Source organism: Kryptolebias marmoratus, linkage group LG5 (assembly GCF_001649575.2).
Source record: "Kryptolebias marmoratus isolate JLee-2015 linkage group LG5, ASM164957v2, whole genome shotgun sequence".
NCBI classification, from domain to species: Eukaryota; Metazoa; Chordata; class Actinopteri; order Cyprinodontiformes; family Rivulidae; genus Kryptolebias; species Kryptolebias marmoratus.
This window is the reverse complement of record NC_051434.1, coordinates 9,000,878-9,024,746: the sequence shown is the minus strand read 5'-3', so window position 1 is coordinate 9,024,746 and position 23,869 is coordinate 9,000,878. Positions and strand designations below refer to the sequence as shown.

The 23,869-nt window shown below is 37.3% G+C and overlaps 1 protein-coding gene across 1 annotated transcript in view; it reads right to left on the bottom strand.

The window, feature by feature from the left end:
• Nucleotides 1-23,869, bottom strand: part of csmd3b (CUB and Sushi multiple domains 3b) — a 355,638-nt gene that overhangs the window by 12,784 nt on the left and 318,985 nt on the right. Inside the window, exons 51-63 of the mRNA XM_017423975.2 lie at nucleotides 22,813-23,001; nucleotides 21,748-21,933; nucleotides 21,337-21,531; nucleotides 18,952-19,125; nucleotides 16,748-16,921; nucleotides 12,190-12,363; nucleotides 11,180-11,365; nucleotides 10,803-10,976; nucleotides 6,609-6,791; nucleotides 6,306-6,482; nucleotides 2,985-3,164; nucleotides 2,295-2,468; nucleotides 1,921-2,094 (exon numbers count right to left, since the gene is read on the bottom strand). Of these exons, the coding sequence (XP_017279464.1) occupies nucleotides 1,921-2,094; nucleotides 2,295-2,468; nucleotides 2,985-3,164; nucleotides 6,306-6,482; nucleotides 6,609-6,791; nucleotides 10,803-10,976; nucleotides 11,180-11,365; nucleotides 12,190-12,363; nucleotides 16,748-16,921; nucleotides 18,952-19,125; nucleotides 21,337-21,531; nucleotides 21,748-21,933; nucleotides 22,813-23,001 (2,340 nt within the window). The remainder of the gene's footprint in view (nucleotides 1-1,920; nucleotides 2,095-2,294; nucleotides 2,469-2,984; nucleotides 3,165-6,305; nucleotides 6,483-6,608; nucleotides 6,792-10,802; nucleotides 10,977-11,179; nucleotides 11,366-12,189; nucleotides 12,364-16,747; nucleotides 16,922-18,951; nucleotides 19,126-21,336; nucleotides 21,532-21,747; nucleotides 21,934-22,812; nucleotides 23,002-23,869) is intronic.

The following is a 23,869-nucleotide window of genomic DNA, read 5'->3' as shown; positions in this document are numbered from 1 at the left end:
AGGGAAGAAAATACACTGAGAAACATTAAGCGCCATCCTACAAAAATAACCCCCCCCTTCACCAGGACTGATTGTTGGTACAGCGGTGTTGCAGCCCTGTGCAGACAGTTCTTGTTAGGCAGTGTTCTCGTGTTATTAATCATAAGAAAACATATGTATGGCAAAGGGACAGCATTAAACACTCGTCTGAAATCCCATGCTTTGATATGTTATTTAAAAGAAGATATTTTTTTTTACAAGGATGACCTCTTGAGAAATCTCACTCAGAAGTTTGAATGCTCCAGCGGACTGAGCAGCGCCGCCTTTTAATTTGATCCCAGACTTTGAAGTGGGGAGGACACCCCCATCTGGGGAGGCTCTGCTGTGCTCCAGCTCAAAAGGAGGGAAGGGGGGGGGATAAAAGATTGATGATGATTAAGTCAGAAATTGGTAAAAAGCAATCACTTAAGCCTCAAATGGATGATTGGTTGATGTCAAAAACATTTCTGTTGTATTGTGGAGTAGTTGGAGGCAGATTTAGACACATTAACCTTTAAATATAACCCACTAATGTCCTGTTGAGTTGTTTGAATGAGCTCACTCAGACTGGGTGTCAAATCTAAAGACATTTTTGTACAGCATGTACTGTAACCTAGATGTCATAGATTGTTCCAATGTTTCCTGCTCACACGTCCTACCCTACAGGACTGCTGAGGATTCTGCACATAGGTCACATTCTCTTAACTAGAAAAGCTTCTCGGTGTCAGACGATCACAGCTTTTGTTTTCATGTCTGCACAACATGTGCATCTTCAGCATCAGCAGCTGGGTGAAACGTGGGACACATGCGAGACGTAAATGAACATAAAGCAGCAGCCGATATCAGCACGAACACTTGGTATGAATTTTCCAGAGAATTACCTGCTCTGTGCAAACCGGCGCTCATTCTAAGATTTTTTTTTTTTTATGTGAATGTTTCTGTGAGCAACCCTTCTGAAAAATCTCAAACTATATTCAGAATCAACTGGGGAATACAGTGATGCAATTTTTAAATGCATGCCTGTGCTCATATTTTGTTAAGTGAAAGTTTTTGTTGTAAAAAAATAAAAAATAGTAAAGTACAGTAGTGTGCAAATTTTTTAACTAAATATAATTTCTTTATACTTGGATTCCAGGGAAGCTGGCTTTCTTGAGAACTTTTAAAGTGGTCTTAATTAGCAGTTCTCCAGGGTTTTTGAAGGTGTTTTAAAGTTTTTCTTTAGGATAAGGCTTCTTTTTCACTCATGCTTTGCTCCGTCTTAATACCTGCCCAAAACAGCACATTGTGCAGTGTGTGCTTTAAAAAAAATGAGAAAAGTGAAAAAATTAAGGTCACAAGAATAAGAGTCAGGCCTAAAAATTATTTACTTATGATGACCAAAGTCATGTCCTTTAGAAAAGAGGGAAACAACACAGCAGAGACCGAAACAGGACCTGAGAGGACCTCACCTAATACTTCTTTGGAATTTTTCATAGATTCAACTACAGGGTTTGAAACAAATCCTTGTGACAGGCTGATGGTCACAAAGTGCCTAAAGATACCAGTTGAAATTGACTTTCTGCTAAGTTTTCTGTTTTAAAGCAGTCTTGAACTCTTGCTCAAAACTACTTAAAAAGATTACATGAAAGTTTGACTCCTTGGGACCAAAAAATACAAAAATTATGGATGACAGTTAAACATTTAACTGTTATCATTTGAGTATAGGTCAGTGGAGTTAACTAAATGATCACAGGGTTCCCATGTAAGAAAACGTTTTAAATATTTTTCCTTTTATGACAATAAAATTGTTTTAAGGATGACTAAAGTCAAAGCATGTTGCTTGACTAAGATTATCAAAGTGGTCAGTATTTATATTTATATTTCATGAATATCTTGGTGCTAGATAAATTTCTGTTTTTTTACCAATACAGCGTGGTTGCGTTCCACTCCAGCTGCCATCACTTTCACAAAGTCTGGTTGCTGTGCCAACCAGTATCAGAGGTGGGGAACAGCTGAAGGACACTTCTGATTGAAAGATGAAACTCCTTCCCTCTCTGAAACCACCAACTGGAGTACCGGGGTCACCACAGAACTTGGCTGCGAACACAAAAACATGTGCAAAGTTACATATAGCCCCAGCCATGAAAAAAAAACGCTGACAAGTGCTCACTATTTTAGAATGCTCAAGGGCGAATGAAGATGTTGCCTCCCATTGTGAGGGCTGCTTGCTATATAGAGAATGTTCTTGAGCCGAGTCAAATGGATGCACGTGCAAGCTTGCGTGTGCATATGCTTACGTAAGCACTGAGGAAGCATGCCGCTCCAGGTGCCGTTGGACACACAGGTCAGGATGGCCGGGAATGAAAGCTCATATCCAGGTGAGCAACTGTAGCTCACACTGCTACCCCATTCGAAGTCACTGCCCTGCAGTACCCCGTTACTGATGGCAGGGGGAGCCAAACAGGTCACCGCTAGGGAAGAAGAAGGGGCAGGGTTTAGGAAAAATGAGAGTTAAAAAAGGGTTTTAGGTAGATGCTTTGCCCCATATGACCTCTCTGTAAATTTACTGCTTTACTACCTGAGAAATAATCTTAACTGCTGATTTTAAATCAAGTTTCTAATTTATTCTAGTGACAATGTACCAATATGAATAATCATTTTGCTCACTGATGCTTCCAATGTCATACAGATTTTAGATTAAAGTCATTATGAGTACTGATATTTATCACCCGCCACTGGAGGCAAAAGTGATGATGTTTTTACCTGAGTCTGTGTGTGTGTGTGTTTGTCTGTAGTCTGTCATTTCTTAACATCAAATAATCTTGGTCCAAAACTCTGGCATGAAAGGCAATGGCTGATGTGCATTCTTTCAAATTCTAGGCCTTTAATGTCCAGCAGCTATGTTTGTGACATTGTTGCACATCACTTAGGGACGATGGGAGCTATTTAGACATAGACGGACTGCAGTGATTTAACATATTATTCACCTGTACATAAAGGCATGTTTCCACTCCATGTGCCATTTTGGGTGCACATCCTCAGAGGCGAGCTGTCCTCCTCCATCCTATACCCTGGTTGGCACTGGAAGGAAATATTCTGGCCAATCGTGAAGTCTTCTCCATAGCGAAGGCCATTAGCCGGCAAACCAGGATCTCCGCAGTTTATCACTGTGGAGAGAGAGACAAGTGGAGTTGACATAATGGGATGATAGAGTGTAGCTTGCATCAAGCTTTAGGACAGGATAATTGGAATTTTAATTTGCTTTTCTTTTTCTTTATTGGTGTTCAGAAGCACAGTAAAGGTGACAGAAGTGAAGAAAAGGAAGACTGACTGATGGTGAAAGACAATAAACAAGCTCTGCATCAAAGCAAATTGTGAAAAATTTAATCTCTATGACTTGTATTTCTGATCTGACTTTTTCTTCTTCTTTGTTTACAGCACCTTGACTTCAGGTAGGAAATAAAATAAATAATTTTGCCCAGTTTATAGTTTTTGTGCGTGTTGCATTTATAAGTTCAAATTCTTTGTCTAATTATGAAAACAGGATAGGTCAAAAATGATTTTGGAGAGAAAATTTGAGGTCATCTGTTTTAATTAGAAAATGAAAAGAAGCAAAAATCACAATACTTGAAAATATCCAGCAAAACAGTCCAACATCTTTTACATGATTTATGGTTGGGAGTGGAGGGGAGACGAGCACAAAACCTTAAATATCCTGAAAACATGTTCCAGTTTTTACCTAAGAAATAAAACATTTGTATAAAAAGAAAGAAAGCTTTGATAAATAAATATGAAGTTAAAAAAATAAAGCTCTTTTCTGAGTCTCAGTTTAAAAGGCTTTGTTTCAAAAGATGTAAATTTATAAGTAATGAAGATCTTTTGCTACTTTTTTGTTTGTAAGCTGTATAATAATAGGGTAAATTATCATATTAAATTTCTCTTTCATTTGAGGGCTTTACTTCTCATAAATGAAACAACAGTGATAATAAAAACTGCTGAGGTTGTCCTGGGACTATTTTAAGGAGCATTAGGATTCCCCTGATGGTACTTTTAGGCCACTGTCCTTCATAGTCTAATAGGCAGTTTAACTGCTTTAAAATCCACCCCACATACTGCCATGCCTGTTAATAGCTGTAGTGTAATCTACTGTAAAAGCCAGCTCTTTCCTTTAAGTCAGACGTCTTATAAACTGTCTTTTACTTCCAAGAATCCCTGATTCAAGATTTTAGCTTCTCTGCAATTTTATCTCTTTGTCCTTTTATTTCGCTCTGCTGGATATTTCATGGCTTATTTCGCTGCATAGTGCATTAAAGTCAGAAATGTCACTAGAATTAGGAAAACATTAAGATTTGACATTCAGACACAGGGTGGAAATGTGAGCTTCTGTAAGAACAAGTGTTAGAGTGCCTAATGCCAGTCTTGGGTTTTGCATCCAACTTTAAAGGCACGCGAGCAAGTAAATCCTGCAGTGGCACCATAAACATGCAGCACTGATTAACACTTGCTCAAGTGTGGCTTTGGTCATATATCACACAGGAAGAGACTTTTATATTTTATGGTTATTTACCCTTTGGAGTTTTCCCACAGGGTTCAAAAACCAAATTAGCTAAAGTAAACAACGATCAAGGTTATTCATGCCACTCTATAAAGTGAGTCACAGGAGCATAAATATTTGAGTTTTGTTTCATTACTCAGGCCTTATAATGTTGCAGAATAATTTAAAACTGGGCATAAAGTAGTGTCACAAAAGGGTGAGTAAAGACAACTTATAGAGTGGTTTATGAGTTGACTTGATGTCACTGCAAAGTGAAATTTATATGTTAGATTACATAAACAGTCGAGTTTGACCGATTAGAAGTTTTCATTAGTGGATGCCAATTTTTAAAAATCACAACAGCCGATGACTAATATGTTAAGTCCCTTTTTTGGGGCTTGCAACATACTCATACACATTTAAATCTAAGCAATTTGAAAGAAAGCAACAAGAAAACAAAAGCAATCGAAGAAAACTGTGTGATTGTCAATTGGAATAATACAGAGTCAGAACCTTTTAAACACCCTCATAGACTTTTAAAAACGAAAGCCTTACCATTTTCCTTGGCAGATACAGTATAAAATTGTTCTTTCAATCCCCCCTTGGGGTCTGATTCCCACAAGTTATAAACCTGCATGTGCAGCAGCCAGTCAGATGTCAGACTTTTAGGTACTTGGATGTTGCTTCTCTCCAAGCTGTATTTGTGCTGTGATAAAGTCTGCATTTAAACTATATTCAGCAAAATGGTATTATATCCATAAACAAACTAAAGTGTCACAAAAAAGTAAAGTAAAAAAGCTAGGTTTAGACAAGCTAAAAAGTTTATCAAAGGTGTTGCCATTTTACACTGAGCTGGGCTGACTTTTTGGGGATAATCCCCTCTGTCGGCCATTTGAGCTGCTCAGCAGCTCTGTGAATGCCTTTATGTTACTGTTTGTGCAAAAGCTCTGAAGAATCCTTCAATAAAAGCAAGCATGGCGGATATAACTAAAAGCAGCACATGACCCTACAATATTTAGTTCAAAATCTGTTTTAGTAAAATCATTATCATATCAATCATATCACTCTCATCCTGAACTTTGCTTTGCAAACACCATTGTAGCAAAGTTTCTGCATTGGCTCTGCTAGAATCCGCATTTTATTTTTTTTTTAAATCTCTCTTCATCCATGTTCTCATCATTTATTATCAACTTTCCTAACTTCTGAACTTTTGAGTTAGCAAATGATGTTGCAGTGCATTGCCTCAACATTTACTTCTGAACAATGCCAAACTTTGAATGACTTCTTTGTCACCGTTCTTCTTAAGGCTGCACAATGCTGCAAATATTACTGCTTGGACTGCAGTACATGGTAGGTTATTATATTCTAAGTTTCATGCATTCATGCTCTACACACCAGTAATATATTTAATGAGTTGGATGGACTTTAACAACCCTTGACATTCACACCTGATTCAGATAATAGTGTCTAAGATGTGAGACCACGTGAAGAGTGTTGGGAGCACCATGATGAAAGAAGACAAGAGTGAGTATGTGGGCTTATAAAAATAGATATTGTGATGGGAAATTTAACAATAATATTGCAGTCACATGTTTCACTACTATTGATCTGCCCTTGTGTTTTTGCACTTAAGGTCAGTTTAGGACTGTGATCTGCTCAAATGAGTCTCTCGTAAAATTCCATTTCTAAAGAACTTCATCTTTGCTCATGAAAAGTTACTGAATTATCTATGAATGGATTTTTAAATTCAGCTAAGTCTCAGCTGGTAACTTACTGGTACAATTAGGTTGTACTCCTGACCACGTCCCGTTGGCCTGACACTGACGGGTGGTGGTACCAGTGAGCAGGTATCCATCCATGCAGGAATAGATGACGGAATGAGAAAATGTTGTTCCATCTAGACGAAATACCCTGCCATTACTGGGAGTTCCAGGATTACCGCACTGGACAGCTGCAGAAAAGATAGCAGGAATCACATGAAAGAAAGTCATTTCAATCATGATGACTATTGCAGGAGACAAGGGCGAATGCATGCTGGGTGGGAGTAGACCGAGATCAGTTAGCAGTATCATCATACGTTTGCAAAAGGGGTGCGTGCCAGACCAGGTCCCATTGGGAAAGCACATTCTTTCTGAAGAGCCAATGAGCTCATAGCCTTCCGTGCAGGTGAAGAAGACCTTGGAACGGATCCTGAAGTCTGTTTGTTCTCTTGAACTGTGGGAGGGAATGCCAGGATCGCCACACGAACCGGCAATGTCGCCTGCAGAAATAGAAACAAGAAGGGAAAAAAAAAAAAACTCCACTAAATGTTTTGCTGGTTTGTAATATACTTTACAAAGTATATTTCAGAAACAACTAAATATCTAAATAAAGATTCAGATAAAGCTAAAAACAATCTGAAATATAACATTACGTCACCACTTATCTACAATAAATAAGTTGTTGAGACAGCATTATGAACACACTGTTGTAATTTTTACTGTAATTTATATCCTTATAGTACACAAATGTGAAACAGCTGCTTGCAAATAGCAGTGGACTGCTCACATTAGGTCTGTGACAAGGGCCATATGTTTGCCCTGTGATTGTAAGTGTGTACGTCCACGCATGCTGACGGGTAGCTGGATGGCAGTTTATGTGTGTGTGTGTGTGCAGGATCGTCACTCTGCCCTTGTACAACACAACCGCCTGGTCAGCAAAATCCTGTCTGACAAACTAAGCACACTCCTGGGAGCACACACACACTTTCACACACAAAAACACACATTTTCACACAAATGCCCATGTCTAGACTAATGTATTGCTGCTCAAACATTTCTGATATGCGCTGCCCATTTCCTTAATGGTATGGAACTTGCTTTAGGTTATGTGTGCATATGATTTATTCCACAATTTGATGAATTTCTTTAGGTTTGGATTTTTTTTGAACACCCTTTATGTCCATTTCTGATTATAAATTCCACGCTGCATGTGAAAAACTGACTAATTTAATTTATACTTCAGAAAAAAAAACATTCCACACTGGATCTGTTTGTACTATACTGCATATTTCTTGAGGCTGGCTGCTAAATAGAGTCTAGAAATAACACAGACACAACACATAATGACATAACAGTTTTTGTAACGCCTTCAAATTTTAATTTGCTCATCAGTTGGAAAAAAAAAGACAACAAAACAAAAATTCACTCAGAAAAAAAAACATTGCATGTAACAAGAACAACCATTTTTTCTATTTAAATCTATTTAAAGAAACATTTATGTTATTATATGAAAAACAATCCATCAAGTTCCTTTAAATAAGAACGCTACTCTCTGTTTCTTTTAGATTACTGAATGGATTTTCATAAACAACATTTACAGTGGCTGGCTGAATATAAAAAAGGTTTGAGCCCAACTACAGTATGTTGATCACCGTTCTTCTTTTCTTTTAACTTGAAAAAAAAAAAACTTGTTTCAAGTTGCAGTCACTTTTCTTGTAGTCACCAGATATAAAAATAGAAGTTCAACATTTTGGTAAATGCATTTATTTGATTTCCATTGTCCTTTAAAGGTCAAGCTACACCCAGCAGTGAATTAGTTTAATTTAGTGCAAAGACTAAAGAAATAGGAGCGCAACCTGGGCTTTGTCCAACAGTAATGAAATCCTCCTTTTAAGAGCTCTAAAGTTCAGTAATTACCACGTTCTATTTTGTTTAGCTTTCCATAACCACAATTAGATTGTTTTTCCATTCATAGTTAGTCAAGTGCCATAGAAAAAAAAACAAAAACCTCTCTTGCTTGTTTGTATTGCCTTAAGTAAATCACAATTGTCGTGGGTGGTGCAAACCCTGGAATGCAGCAGTATTGCAGCTAAAATGTCACTGACTAACTTAGAGTTTTTTATGTTTGGCCATGCTTACAGCTTTATTTATGACACACAAATCTCTTGTTAAAGGCTTTTAAGAGACAAATTTCGATTATATAAATTAGCTCACATATATCACAGTTAAAAAGCATTTAACCGGCTTCTTTAGATAGGCAACATTTTACTAAAGCACACTTTACAGTTTACCGACTTTCTTTTGAATTGAAATAAGATTTATGTGGACTTTTTGCACTTGTGTTTGAATTTGAATCTATATTGAATTGAGTTGTAAAGAACTGAATTGAAGGACTGCATTATAAATGCATTTGAACTTGACCTGTTTACTTTTTGTATAGCACCTTGGTTATTCACTGGCAGTGTGTGCATTAAAGGCCTACCATTCTTTGAAGAAATGCACATCACCAGAGTTTTAGACTAGGATCATCTGACACTAAGAAATAATGGAGTTGTAGTCATTTTGGTCAACCTTGAAAATAACATTATTCAATATCAGTCTTATGTGATATCAAGAGATATCATGCTCAGAGTATATATTTTAAATCAACCTCAGCTACTTCCACATTATTCTTTTAGCTCACTATCTGGCAAATTGACTGAGTTATAAGCATTTTTGTGTTGGCTAATTTTGATTAGCTGTTGTGACCATCCTTAACTGGATTAACCCACAAAGTTAATTGATTGTGGACGTACATTCATAGATTACTTTCTGAAAGTTTATTTAAAATTAATTAACGAGACACTTTACTAACAGACAGACTCTAAAAGTTAATGGCAAAACTTTAAACAAAGATTTTGAGCAATCTGTTAGCACTCAGATTTTGTGTCGGGGATCAGTCTCAACTACTACCACATATTTTTTTAGCTTAAAACTGACTGAGTAATAGTTTTTTTTAAGGTCAGTTATCTTTGGCAGCCATCTTGAATTAAGATTACTCCAAAAGCTAATCAGTTGTAGATGTACATTCAATGATTTCCTACTGCAAGTTTGATCAAAATCTGTCATGAGGCATTTTGCTAACAGATAGACACTTTTGGCAGCAGAGGATCATGTTACCAGACTTTTAATTTCAATAAGTTGAAAGAGCAGGAGTAACATTCAATGTGAGGTACTTTTTTACAGTTTTGGACAGGGTAGACATGAACTAGATCAAGTCCAAGTGAAGGACAGTGTTAAGACAAAGTAAAAAGTGGTGACATGCCTTTACTCTGTGCTGCAAAACTGTCATGCAGAATATGTGTCTGACCACATTCTGATGTCATATCAATTTGCCCCTTTCACTGATCCAACTCTCTGACCCTGAAGAAGGCTGGTGTCCGGTGTGACAACTGTTGCTATTTTACAGATTTCAACATTTCAACAGCTAAGGCTGAAAAAGTTCCAGTTGTTTTCAACATTCAAACAAACTACCAAATGAAACACCAGTGTGTGATTCTTGCTATGGCAAATCTTTCCAATATACAGTATAAGCTTTCTTTGAGAAAGAATAAACAACACTGCATTAGAAATGAGTTTGCTCATCAGCTCTCACATTGCAGAAACTCAAAGCTAGAACAGCTATCCTGAGCTGAACTCTTATCTCTGCAGGGCTCTGGTACAGACCTGCCAGGTAGAAACCATGAATCATTTCTTCCAAAACTATTACCCTTCCTCACCCCCATGTGCCCCCTGGGAAATTGCTGTAAATAACAGAGTATTCTTAGTCAAGTTGTCTGGAATGCATTCTCACCATGCTTGTTATATAAGCAGCAGCTGGGAGCCTTTCAGTCTGAAGAGCCGTAATCATGCCTCCAGCCAGCCAACAGAGAACCATATAACTTAGAGTGTTTGTTTACATGATGAAAGGTAAGAAGGAATCTTGTCCGCCGAGACAATCTAGCTTAATAAGTGTTGAGCTATGCATATACAGAAGTTCAGTGGGAAGAAAATATGCCTGTGTAAAGCAAATTACAGAACAATGACAGAGCCTGGTTTTATCTAGTTTTATCCATCAGTTCGGAGCATCCCTGAGCCGCAAGAAATAAAAGCCTTACATCTTCTGAAATAATGCCAAACAAAAGTTCACGAGTTGCTGATATTCAATTGCAAGAGAAATGCGTGTGATTTAGAACAGAGTCGGATTGTACGGCAAGGTTTTGCTCCAGAGCCCTTTCTACAGACAGAAACGGATATATTCCCTTTTGATGCACCAACCTTTCCTCTGCATGTCCATCCATGCCCCCATTATCCCTCTTACTGAGTGCAAAGGCTTTAAGAAAGTGCAGGAAGTAAAGGCATGAGCTGCTCTCTACTCTGGCGAGTCTACATGTTTTAGACGTCTCGCCTCTCAACTGCATTGCCGATCTATCAGTGCTCCTGATAGGGTGGACATTGAAGCCTGTATATTCAACAGGAGTTAAAACGCTTACCAGAGCAGAAGGGCATGGGGGTGCTCCACATCCCATTGAGTTGACACGTTCGGGACGATTCTCCTTTCAGCTGTCTCCCGCCCAGACAGGAGTATCGAACCGTCGAACCAAATGTAAACTTATCTCCACTCAGCACGCCATTCGGGGGAGAGCCTGGATGGCCACAGTCTACGACTAGAGATGTGAGGGTGATAGAGGAATAAATAGAGAGAGGTGATTGACAGATAAATAATTTTGACTCAGCTTTCTGAGACTTTTATCAAGAACTAGAGACGAAAATTTAAAATTACATATGCACAAGATTAAGGATAACCTAAGAAACACATTTTTGGCACAGCTAAAAATTTGAGCACGATATAAAGAACTGATCTACAAACCTATACATTCGGGAAGGGGTTTGTCCCACTGTCCTGTAGGTTGGCAGGTGAGTACAGGTGATCCAAACAGGTAATACCCTGGGTTACAGTCGTAGAACACCACTGTGCCGAATGTAAAGTTGCCATGCTCTATTTTACTCTGCCGAATGGAGTTGGCTGGGATGCCAGGATCGGAGCAATTGACCACTACACATAGTGAGACACAAACACACACACAGAAATAGAAAGACAAACAGGAAGAATGCATGTGTTATTTGGCATAAACCAGAGAGGGTCATTTCTCTTCCTCCTCTTCCCTTTTCCAGCATCTCGCCCTTGGAATGCATTTCTGAGCAATAATGAAGGGAGTAATAAGAAAGATGTGGTGAAGAGGAATGAGATGAATGGAGCTGGTGTTCAAAAGGGTAAATGCAGGCGATTAAGTGATGATGTAGTTAGGCAAATGGGTCTGTATTAAATCAAGGATCCCAGAAGCATTATGGCCAGTTATCATCACGCTGCATTTTTAGATGTAGGCTTTGCTCAGTTCATTGGTATTTTATTCTGTGAAGAACAGCAACTTTTGTCCAAGCTAATGCAAACACTAGAACGTTCCATAAGAATGCCATTTCAACAAGCCTGGAAACTTATGTAATTTGAAAACACAAGATAAATAAAGATGTGGAGTAAGAATTGTACATTAAAATCTAATTAAATAAAATATCAAAATGATTTGATACAATCCAGTACATTGGTATACAAAATACTTTATTTTCACCTTGTAAAATTTTGTTTTAGATTCATAGTTGCCTTCAAACAAAGGAATAAACTGTGTACCATGTCATATTGAAACATGTTTAGATTTGAGAGGAACATGTGGTGAAATGTAAATTGAGAAGTGAGGAGGTGGGTGAACAAGGTCTGCTGCAACAGTATCAGGCAGTTGTGGTAAATAAAGGGAGATGTTAGATGGTGTGAAAAATTAGGGATAAATAAAGTTAGGGGTCAATACACTTAACTTTTCTCCCCACCTTTACACGTTGGGGGCGGGTGGCTCCACTGGCGGTTGGCCTGGCACTGAGCACGTGCGGGCCCCTCCATTTCGTAACCTCGATTGCAAACAAAGCTGACCACATCGTTGAGGTTGAAGCCATTTCCCACCGTACGGCCATAAATGGGACTCCCTGGATGACCACAGCTGATTGCTAAAGGAAAGACAGTGAAAATTTATGCACAAGTTAACTTCTATACAAAATTCTATTAACATTAACAAACAAAACAAAAAAGTAACAAGTAACATTACAGTTAGTCACAGATTAGAAGTGCTGAACTGTAAGTGTCTGATTTTCAGAGATGGATCTGCCTCGGGCAAACATTGGTGCAAGCTGAAGGAAACATAAAGATGACTGTTTTAAGAAGCATATTACCACTGTCCACATGACATGGGGTTGTATTGGTAGTTATTCCAACTACAAAAATTTAACAAGTGTACATTTGTATTTTGAACACCCGTCTCATCCTTTCAGTCAAAGGTATGATGATGAGGTCTTTCATTTTCAGCATAACAATAATCTTCCCAGAGCAAAAAAACCCTAAAAATCTTTCTTATAAATTAACAGTCTGATGTGCTAAGGAAACAGTCTAGTCCAAATTTCAATCTGATTAAAAACTTATGGTTGAAGTTATTTTATTTATGGATTATGTTCATGTTTTCGTTATTTTATGTTTTTCTTGAATAATTTAAAAAAAAAGTTTGTTCAGCCTTTATTTTTGCAGAAGTATAATCTTATAGATTACAAGATTACTGCAAAACTATACACACATTTCTCTACTTTGTTTTGTATTCAGTATTGTCCTAACAGCTGCCTTCAAATTTATATATATTTTAAGGAAAAAATAGCATTTCTAAAGGCAGAGTTTAATTTTGAGATCATTACTTGCTTTATTCTGATCAGGTTATTAAAGTTAGGCTATAGCATATCCCAGCTATTATTATTATTATTATTATTAAGCCACAAAGTATGGTCTATAATCCATACTCAAATATCATCAATCATGTCTGTTTTTAGGTTGAAAAACCACAACAAGCACAAAATCAGGCCAAATATCTCCATTCTGCCTTTCCTCCAGTCTCTCATAAATATTCATAAGACTAACAGATGATTTAGAGGACAAAGCTGGGATTCCAATTTACGGTCATTATTTTGGAAATTGCCATATTTAGTGTTAGCACTTAGTGCCCTCTGTTTGTCATTGTGAGTCATAATTATTCATCTTGTTAACTTCATTCGCAGGAACTTTAAAGTGTATGTGTGATGTTTGTGCAAATAGGCGTCCCACAGCTACCGCCAGACCCCATCTCATCCACTACTCAAACCACTTGGAATTTATTGGGGAGGAGAGAGGAGGAGAAGAAGAGTCTAAAAAAAGTAGAGCGAGAATCACTGGGTGGTAAAACATGGAAGAGGAAAGGAGAAGAGAGGAGGAGTGGGCACAAGATGGAAAAGGTGGAGAGAGCAGAGCTGAGAAAATAATGAAGACAAGAGACGATGAGAGAGCAAAGGAAGTTGATCTGTGAGAATCCAAAGTTTGTTTACATGCCGAAGACACACAGCCATCTGACACTGCCAGCATACCCTTTGGGTACAGACGCACACGCATTCAAACATATTTCATAGTCTCATCATCATTCTGTGTTTGTGTCTGAAAACAAGAGCTTCTCATCTCCATAATTACAGTATAATTTGGCTGTAAAATGATTTCCCTCAATAACTCCTGCATGAATAACCTCAATAAAAACAGCACAGCACAGAGACACACCCCAATGTGCCAACCGATGCATTCAACATCCTGGCCACAGAGGCACAGATGCGTGGCCTCCAAATTGCTAATACAGCCTCACAAAAGCCTTCTATTAAGTCCTTATATTTAACAGTCTGTTTTGTTTTTAGGTCATATTAAAAAAAAAAAAAGAACAGGCCCCATCTACTCTAGTGTAGACTTAACAACAGCATCTCTGTCTTCCAAACATGGTCTTAATTTAGTCAACAACTGGGCTGTCACTTTAGGGGAGAGAGGCCTGTAATTGGCCTCATCACCACCTCCACTGTGCCCCGTGTGAGGCTAAAAAACATTCATGACACTCACAGCGGCTGACCAATTTTAGAAAATTTTCACAGTAGCCTGGACATGTCAGAGCCTTCTGTTGTGTCCTCAAGCTCTGATAATAATCTCACCCAGGCCAGTATGACAGATTTGTCCCTTTGGCCTTTTGAGACTGCTGGTGTGGATCTGCAGCTCTGCAGCACCATTGGCTGAACGTTCAACAAAGGGGCATTTCATCAATGCAAACTAGACATCAAATGTAGCCAAGAAAATTTTCTTATATATTTTCTATCCATAAGAAATGATAAAAAGAATTTGGTGCATTCTTTAGATACTATAATTTAGCACCACTGCTGTTTCTAAATATGTATTAACTTGCAAATTTCACTATTACAAGTCAGTGAAGCAACATTTTTGCACCAATTTGCACTATGTACATAATAAAACAGAGTAATTTTATTTATTTTTTTACATCCATCTGAATAAAATTATAGTTGTTAGTAGCATTAAGGGTTTCCTGCTACAGCCTACATACACTACAGTAGGTTTGCACTGGCATAGGTCAAGTTTCAGAGTCTAAAGTTTTCAACACATGGTTTCTGTGGTTTGAGATGTTTTTACATTTTCTCCTTACACTTTCTATTGATGTGAACTTTCGGTCAGCTGTTTTTTGTGGACCAAAGAAAGAGAAAATCCCAACTTATCCTTCTTTGAAAAAGAGAAAAATTGGTTGGAATTGTTACTATTAGCAAAAGTCACAAACGCTCACGGCTCTCAGTGTTACTTTACAAAAAGGAGAATGGCAGAAGAACTCATATTTTGCACATTTTGCACTTTTACTTATAATTAAATGTTGGGAAATACATAAATTACTGCAAACTTGCTTTAAGGCAGAATACAGTGCTAATTCACTTGCTGACATTAGCTTGTCAGACTTTGAACACTACTTCCCAAGGTGGAGAACAGAGAAGAAGAACTAATATTCCACACAACTGTCACTTTTACATTAGAGCTGTAAGTTAATTTTAGGTAAATATTGCAACTTCTTTTGTAGACGTTCAACTACGGCAGATAGTGTTGGCTAATTAAGCCAAAAGCTTGTCAGGCTCCCAATACTACTTACTCCAAGGCAGTAAATGTCAGCAAAACACCAATATTCTGCACAATTAATAAGAATATTTTCTTTAGTACTATAATTAAATTTGTTATGTATGTAAACACAAGTCAACACACTCACGTTTTTTCCTTATGTGCATCTGTTCATAAAGAATAAATTTAAAAGGATTTCATTTTTTTATAGCACAATATCTATATAAATTGCTGTATTTTTGTTTTTGGTTGTCATTCTGTCAGAACATGAAATCTCTGCCCTGCAGTGACACAGAAGCCTGCTTTGAAATGTAACTACAGTATTTTCAGCTTTTGGATTAGAAACTAAGCAACTTATATTTATAACAAAAGTTATAAGTCTTTCAACTTAGGTTTACAGTTTGTAGTTTCAAAGTTTTTTTTTTTTTTTTTTTTTTTAAGCAAATAAAGAATTCCCCTGCACATGTACACAGAACCACATAAGTGTACTTTACTAAACTACAATAGAGATGTTTTTTTTTTCTTGAATGATGTGCTGGATCACATAATATCCAAGACCAAACTGTGATTTAGTCTTCTCTTATTGACTGACTCTGCCTCATCCAGCCAAAAAAAAATCTGTCAATGAGCTTCAGTGTGTTTTCATTCCATTTTCAAGGCAGTTAAACTTCGATTTAAGCTGCTCTCCTCCTTTGTTATTGACGGATACTATGTTAGGCTTCGCGGCAAAAAGGATGATTGGATTTCATCAAATTACTCTTGCTGCATTACAGAGTTTTAATGATGGACTAGAAGACTTTGAAAACTTATCCCATAGTCCCCATTTGCCTTGCTTTGGTATTCAAGTCAATTTTGTTGGAACAACTGGAAAGCCTTGTATCGCGCTTAATTCCACAAACATGAAGTGTTTATCGTTGGTATGTCTCCAAAGTGATTTCTAACTTGTTTCATATTGACTCTTTAACACCAGAGGGAAACAAAATAATCAAAATTTAAATAAATAACAGAGGTCTTTATCAAACTGTGCATCCAAACTGCTTTTTGTATTCAAAACATACAGGAGATTGTGTCACAATCTTTCTCCAAATATGTAAAGATACACACCTTTTTCTAAAATTAATAATAAAAAATCTGTTGTAGCCAGAGATCATCAAGTTTACACAGAGATGCTGGGTTTATCTCAGTCTGAGTATGTGTTTTTTTTACATTGTTCGGTGTTTAATAAGTATTAGGTTAAAATGTGATTGCTTGTATTCTTTGGAACAGAGGCCACGAGCTAATCCACAGGTTGTCATGGATACGGGAGGCAGTGCGATAAGTTTTCTCACAAAGGCGACATTTAAATGGAAGTTTAAAGCAGTAACAAGTTAATGTGAGCTTGTGAGCCACTCTTACATATGCAGATGGGCAGCTGTCCGGACCACTGGTTGTCTTGGAGACAGATCCGAACTGATGAGCCTATGAGGCGATAGCCAGGAAGACACTGATACACGACCGTGTCGCGGTATCCGAAGTTCTCCCCGATCACTTGGCCATTCACAATGCCTTCTGGGATTCCACAGTGACCAGCTGAAGAGGAAAGACAAGAAGCTCAGACTATTATTCCAGTTTATAACTATTTACTGGCATGCAAATTTATTTATTTATTTGCTTTTTTCTTTGTTCAATACCACAAAAATTATTTTTATCCTTTTTTTAAACTGCTGAAAGTTACTTAAATGCTATGACTTGGAGAAAGCATTCAAGTTAGAATTTTTATTGTGTAACAATGAAGTCCTGGTGCCAGCATACAGTAATGCTATCCTCGTGAAGGACTAATAAACAATCAATAATCCTGTTAATATTTAAGTTGTAAACCATTAGTAAGCAGCTACAATCAATTATAAATAAATGACATGTAATGACCTATTTTTTTGAAAATACTGAGATTAACAGGTTCATGAGCTAGGTTTTCAACATCAGGCATGTCTGGAAAACCTTAAAAAATAAATGAATAACAAAAGACATGAATATATTACATATATTACATACATATTACATTTTTCTTGATAAATTAACAGTATAACAATTGATTCAGCCACATCAATGCATGAAAAAGCGGCTCATAATCAACATTTTAAAGGGTTTACAACATAAATCATTTATCAAGGTATTTTTACTGTATGTGTTATTACAGTCTTGAATTTTTGAAACTTATATGTGCACCATGAAACCAGTTCTAATATGTAAGTGTGTAAAATATTGGATTCTACGCATACATCAGAAATTTCTCACAAAAAGGGAAACATTTTACTCAATCAGCAAACAAAAGTTTCTGTTACAAACTAAATTACGACTCAGTCATGCTTTAACTCTCTGACAACGATTTCAACTTCCAAATGAAGACATATCGTATTTGTACTCTTAACGAGCCCAACTCGGTAAAAGCTCACAAACAGCATTTGGGCTTCTCTTTACTCCCCGAACAGATTCATTCACAAAGGTCTGATTGATGCACAGTGCTAACACAAGACGCTTTAAAAGCCATTTCACAAAGTCAAAAGGGAGTGTATATTTTCTGCTCACAGAGATTTTTGGATTGAGTATTGATTTTGTTCTTTACAGTAGATAAAACCTTCACTGCACCCCTGATGTCAGCAAAAGCTAACGATTTAAACACAGCCACGGAAGTGGAACTGAACAAGAAGAGAAAAAGGTTGCTTTGTATTAACTTTGTCATTTGACATTGTGGGAGGAGCGCCTTTTTTAATTTTCTAAATATATTGCAGATACCTGTGTAATAAGTGAAGGAAATCATTTGTAATTGGCAACCACAAAGGCTTAGAGGCGTCAACTTGTTCACATCAAGTTATCACGTTACGCTGACAATAAGCCACAACAGAATAATAAAAATAATTTTCAGCATGTTGCAAACAATAACTTTAATTGTTATTAGGACTGAAAATGTAAATAACTGCACAAAACAGACTTTTTAGGAATCAAAAACATGCACAAAAAAGACAATTTAGTATTTAAAAAAACAGTACAGTACATAGAGATGCTGTTTATAGCACTTTTGACAAGATCATGCCTCATTGTCAATTTAGTTTACGTTTTATTAAAATATTCGTGGATAAGCTGCATCTCTTCCAACCTCTGAAGTATTTTGGCAGGCCTTACCTGGTTTCCTAGAGAAGTGGCAGCCCGGTGTCATAACATGTTACCTCTGGCTGCCACACTGACAGGAGAAAGTTACTGTTTCTATGTGATTTATATATATAAAAAAAATAAATTCTGATTTAATTTAGAGCACAGCTGAAGCTCACTATATGGGTTTTCTTCTGAGGTGAAGGAGGTCGGAAGGGGAGCAGCTGTGAAGGCAGGTACAAGGTGCAGGGCACAGACCTTGCTTTGATACCTGTCCTCATTAGATTGACATGAAACTCATCTTTCCTGCTCTCCGTCTAATAGTGTGTTTCATTGAGTGTATGCGAGTTGTTCCCGTATACCTTTAGTATCCCAAGCCTTCAATTTAGGTGTAAAAACAGCAGATATGCTACAAAAATCCACAGTGTATGGTGTAAAATAGTACAAAGATGAGTTTTTCTGTTGCTACGCACCTAAACATCGTGTTTCTGTTCCGCTCCAAAGCCCAGATGACAGGCACTCTCTGACAGCTGACCCCACCAGCATGAAGCCGGCATCGCAGGTAAAGATGGCTGTAGCCCCAAATGTTGTCTGAGTACCAATCTTCTTCCCGTTGGGAGGAGAAGGCAGCTCTCCGCAGGAGATAACTGTAACACATGGTTGGACACAAGCAATTTAAAAATCAGCTGTGAGCCAGTTTAGCACCGGGTTAATTAGAGGAGCTGCTAGAGCTCGTTCGTTTCAGTGAGAAACACTACAGATCGTGGCAGGCTGAGCAGCTGCAGGCAAATTTGGTGCCACTGGTTTTCTCCCTCCCCGTCTTCCGAAAAATGCCTTGCGAGGCAAATACCTGTAAATATCCAAACGCCTTAATATTCTATGAGGGGAGAAATAAAGCGACTCAAATTGTCTAGGAATCCCTTGAAGAAAGAGTTTGAACGGTTGCATTATGGACTGAAAGAATAAAAGTTCCACCTTGTATGATGACTGTCCTCTTTAGATGACAGAGTAAAAAAGAAAAAGAAAAAATGCTTTAAATGTGACAGCAGATATAAAATGACAAGCTTTTCTTCTTTTTTCTTTTTGTGCAGACCAAAGACTGTCAGCTGAGTTTATATGTGAGCTGTGTTTAGATTCTTACTGACTTTAGCCGTCACACACATGATCCTTAATGCCAAAATAAACATAAGTACAACTTATTACTTAGAGTAAATGTTCATATGCCTGCTTCTTTGTTTGCATGTTTGTAACTCACAACCAACTTTACTATAATGTTTGCATAAGAACGATAAAACTTACTTTCTTATACTTCTGGCATCCAAACTGGTTCAGATATACACCTAGTTTGTGCTATAATCCAAACTCTCACTCCCACACTGAATAAATTTTGAAGTGTGTTTCTAAAGTGCTTGAAGCCTGTCCAGTTGTCAAAACATAGGCATAAGGCATCTGACATTGGATTTAAAATGCACCATACACTCTTGTTGTCAGTCCCTTTCTATGCAGACTTTTCTGCTGGACAGCTGGTTGCAGAATTAGTGATACACTGCATCGAACTCCAACCAGGCATCAAAGACGTAGAAAGGTTTATGTGCAGGTTTATTCATTTTTAATTAAACGTCTGCATACAATGAAACACCCAGGGCTTTTACTGACTTAGGTGTTATAAAATGTCTATAAAAGTTACCACTATGAATGAATTAAAGCAACAATTTAGAATTTTTAAAGTGGGTTTTCTGTTGACAAATTACAAACAATTATTAGCTCACCTGTTGTACATAACTTTTTGAATGACCTTAGTTTGTAGAAATGGAGTTTAACTGTGACCAGGTTACCAAATTAACAGCTAGTCCAGTTGGGATCAGAATAAGGTGGACTGCTGTCATCTTAAAGCAACTCTAAACTCCTAAAATTCAGTTCATACTAAAGCTATTTCATAAACCATTATACACATGTCAATTTGACATTAGACAATTATTGTGGCAGAAATATTCTGATACCCCTGCAGGAAAGGCCTCAGGCTGGGGATGCTACCGCCGTTTGCACATGAACATAACCATAGATTTATACATAAATAACCTTGTAATGTGAAATTGACAGCTGTTTAAAAGATTTACAACTAACTAGCAGCTAGCCTGTCATTCTCCAAATTAAGGTCATTCAAAGATCTATCTTCAATAGGTAAGTTATTAATCCTTCATAACTATTCCACACACCCCAATTAAAAACAAACAAACAAACAAACAAATAAAACTATTACTTTAATGTACGTAATATGTAAATTCCTAACGTACCACTTTGGTGCTGTAGGAATTTGGATTTTGAAGTGTGTTCTTCAGTATTAAAATGAGAGCCATTGTTTCCAAGCAATGTCTGTAAAAAGATTGCATGTTGCCTTTTTTTTTTTTACATGATTTCCAGCTCATGAAATCACACACTCAGATAGGACATGAGTTCAGTGTGTGAAGGTTTAGTGCCTCAGGGTGGAGATTGTCATTTTGTCATTGACTGGACATAAAACATGTATTTTGCCTCCATAATGTCACTCAGCAGTTTGTAGACAACCATTCTGACATTTCAAGTTTGGTATTTGGCGTTTCTGGGGCCATGGGTGATAGGTAGAGAATAAAACTCACCAGTCAGTAAAAGTTCCTACATCCTTAAAAATGCATAAAAATAAACTTTAGCAGATGTTAAATTAATTCATATAGTAAGAGCCTCAATCTATGGCACCCAATTGAAGGTAAAAAGATTCTGACAAGGAATACTTTAATACTTTACCTCTCCACCTGTCTGTTGGATATCTCAGTAGTTTATATCCTAGTTTTATTGCCATTGTCTTTAGATCATCAACTCACTCTGGCAGTGCGGTCTCTCGTTCTTCCAGCTCCAGACCCCATTGGCTAAGCACTGGATGTGGGCAGGGCCTAATCTGTAGTATCCTGGGTCGCAGGTGAACACAATGCGGGTTCTGTACTCATAGTGAGAGCCGTTGACAATCCTCCATCGTCCGTGCTCCAGAGAAAAGGACCCGATGCTCGGGCAAACAACAACTGAAGTGACAGAAGGAGAGTGAAGAGAAAATTCAGCTTTATGAGTAAATACCTGTCTAAAAATGAAGTCGAGTTAATACATTTTTTTTTAAAAGTTGATGAAGCCATGCTGCTTGTGCAGTTTTAAATAAAAATGCTTATTTTTCACATTTGTAAATGCCTAAAATTTGGCATAATCTTGCATATTTTGCACCAATATCCAAGTGTGTCACCAACCAGAGCATCTTGGGATTTTATTGTGGTTGCTCCATGTTCCGTCAGGCTGACAGATGGCTGATGTCAGTTCTTTACTGGAGAGCCTGTACCCGTCGTTACAAAAATAGGAAACTCTCGTTCCCACAGAGTAGTCAGCCGTTAGCACCCCGCCATTTATAGGAGCCTTGGGTGGCCCACATGAGACAGCTAAGGAGAGGAGAGAGAGAGATGCATGCTGATTGAGATGACAACAAGCAAACAAAATGTCAGGAACTGCAGGTAGGGTTTCTTTGTATAACGAAATATTTCTGGAGATTCAAACAGACTGATTATTATGCATGTTTGTTTACAAGCTCACTAATATAGTGATCCAACTAAAAATATGCAAACAAGAGATCCTTGATCATGACTTCAAACCGTTTCTCATAAAATATGTCCATGTTGCAGAACTTTGACCATCGCTGCCTTAAATAGATAAATAGATTGTGATTTTACACAGCTTTGACAATTTGCATCGCATTCTCCTTTTGACTATCAATAGCAGCTGTTAAAAGTTGTTTTCACTTGTAACAAGATGGAAAACGGAAGAAAAAGCAACAACATGTGCCCGCTTTGTTGGAGATAAATGCATCTATTTTGGCAGCTTTATCAATTAGCTACAAAGGAAGTCAGCAAAGAAGTGCTATGCTAATTTTTTGCTTGATTAAAACTATTTTCAGTTTGTAGATAACAGATAACCTAATCTAATTTCATTAAAGTCCATACCAAATTTGATATCAGCTTCTTATTTAGTTTTTTTTAGGTGAAAAAAAAAACCATTCTAATCTTCTGTAGCCCTGAAGTCTAACACAGTAAAACTGAACATAATACAACCAACAAAGGCAAATTCAAATCTTGATAATATTTAATAAAACATAAATGAAAATTTAACATTAAAAAAATCACAATACCTAACCATATCTTGTGCTCCGAATTACACTAAACAATATTAACGCACACGCCACACACACAATACTCTTTTTGTGTGTATGCTTGTCTGCGTGTGTAACACAATTTAGCTTTAACTTTACACAAATTCCAACACACCTTGACAAGCAGGCACCGGAGAATCCCAGGCGTGGTATCCGAGAGGTGTGCGGCGGCAGGTGGCTGTGGCATTGCCTATGAGACGGTAACCACGGTCACAAGCCCACCGCACCACGCTGTTGATGTGACCTCCAGTCTGGGAAGATATGGAGCCGTGGAGGGGAGAGTCTGGGGTGGAGCAGTACAAGGCTGCAAAAAAACAAACCAAAAAAAAAACATTTATAAAAGCAAATAAATAAAATTACATCTCTATATAAACTGCGTTACATAAAAAATGTTTAGTGTCACAAGAACAGAAATAAAACTAAAACAACTTCACAATAATTTATTTCTCATTGTGCAGAAAAATTCTGAAATCATGCATTAAGTAAAATATTAATTTTGTAGCAATATTGCACAATTTGATCTCTTAATTCCAGTTCCAAAAAAAAAAACTGATTGTAGAACCCTCACATACATGCAGTAACTAAGCGACATTTTGAAAATACGTTTTTTTACAAGTTAGAATTTATAAAAGCAGCAAGTTTTATAGATTCCAAATAATAATCTAAAAGAAAACCCTTTTCCTGGGGTCGCTTTTCTATTGACCCATAAATGTGCAACGGCAGAGGAAACGCCAAACACTCTGCAATGGATACAACACTAACAAAGTCATCAATGGCTGTTGAAAATTTTATGAAATAATCCTACAACAAGAAACATTAATTTTCTACTCCAGACAATATTGGCATCTGCATGAGAAAGCCCTGCCAACAACCTGGCAGCAAGTTCAGTAACTCTAAATTTGCAGTTAATCCTCTTTTTGCCTTCTTATGAATAGTAGTGTAAAGGTTCTTTAGCTATAATGCCAATATGTACAATAATAACTTCCAGTAATGGCGTCATCTTGTGCCTCAGTTACACCAGAAAGGACCATACTCAAAGATAATTTCCTTACTGGACTTAGTTCTTAGCGATTAGCTTGTTTTATGCGTTCCTGAATCTCTGTTTTGTGTCTTTGAATAAATGAAACTGGGGCCACTTAGCAGTGAGTATGGCACTTTTTGTTTCTTTTGTT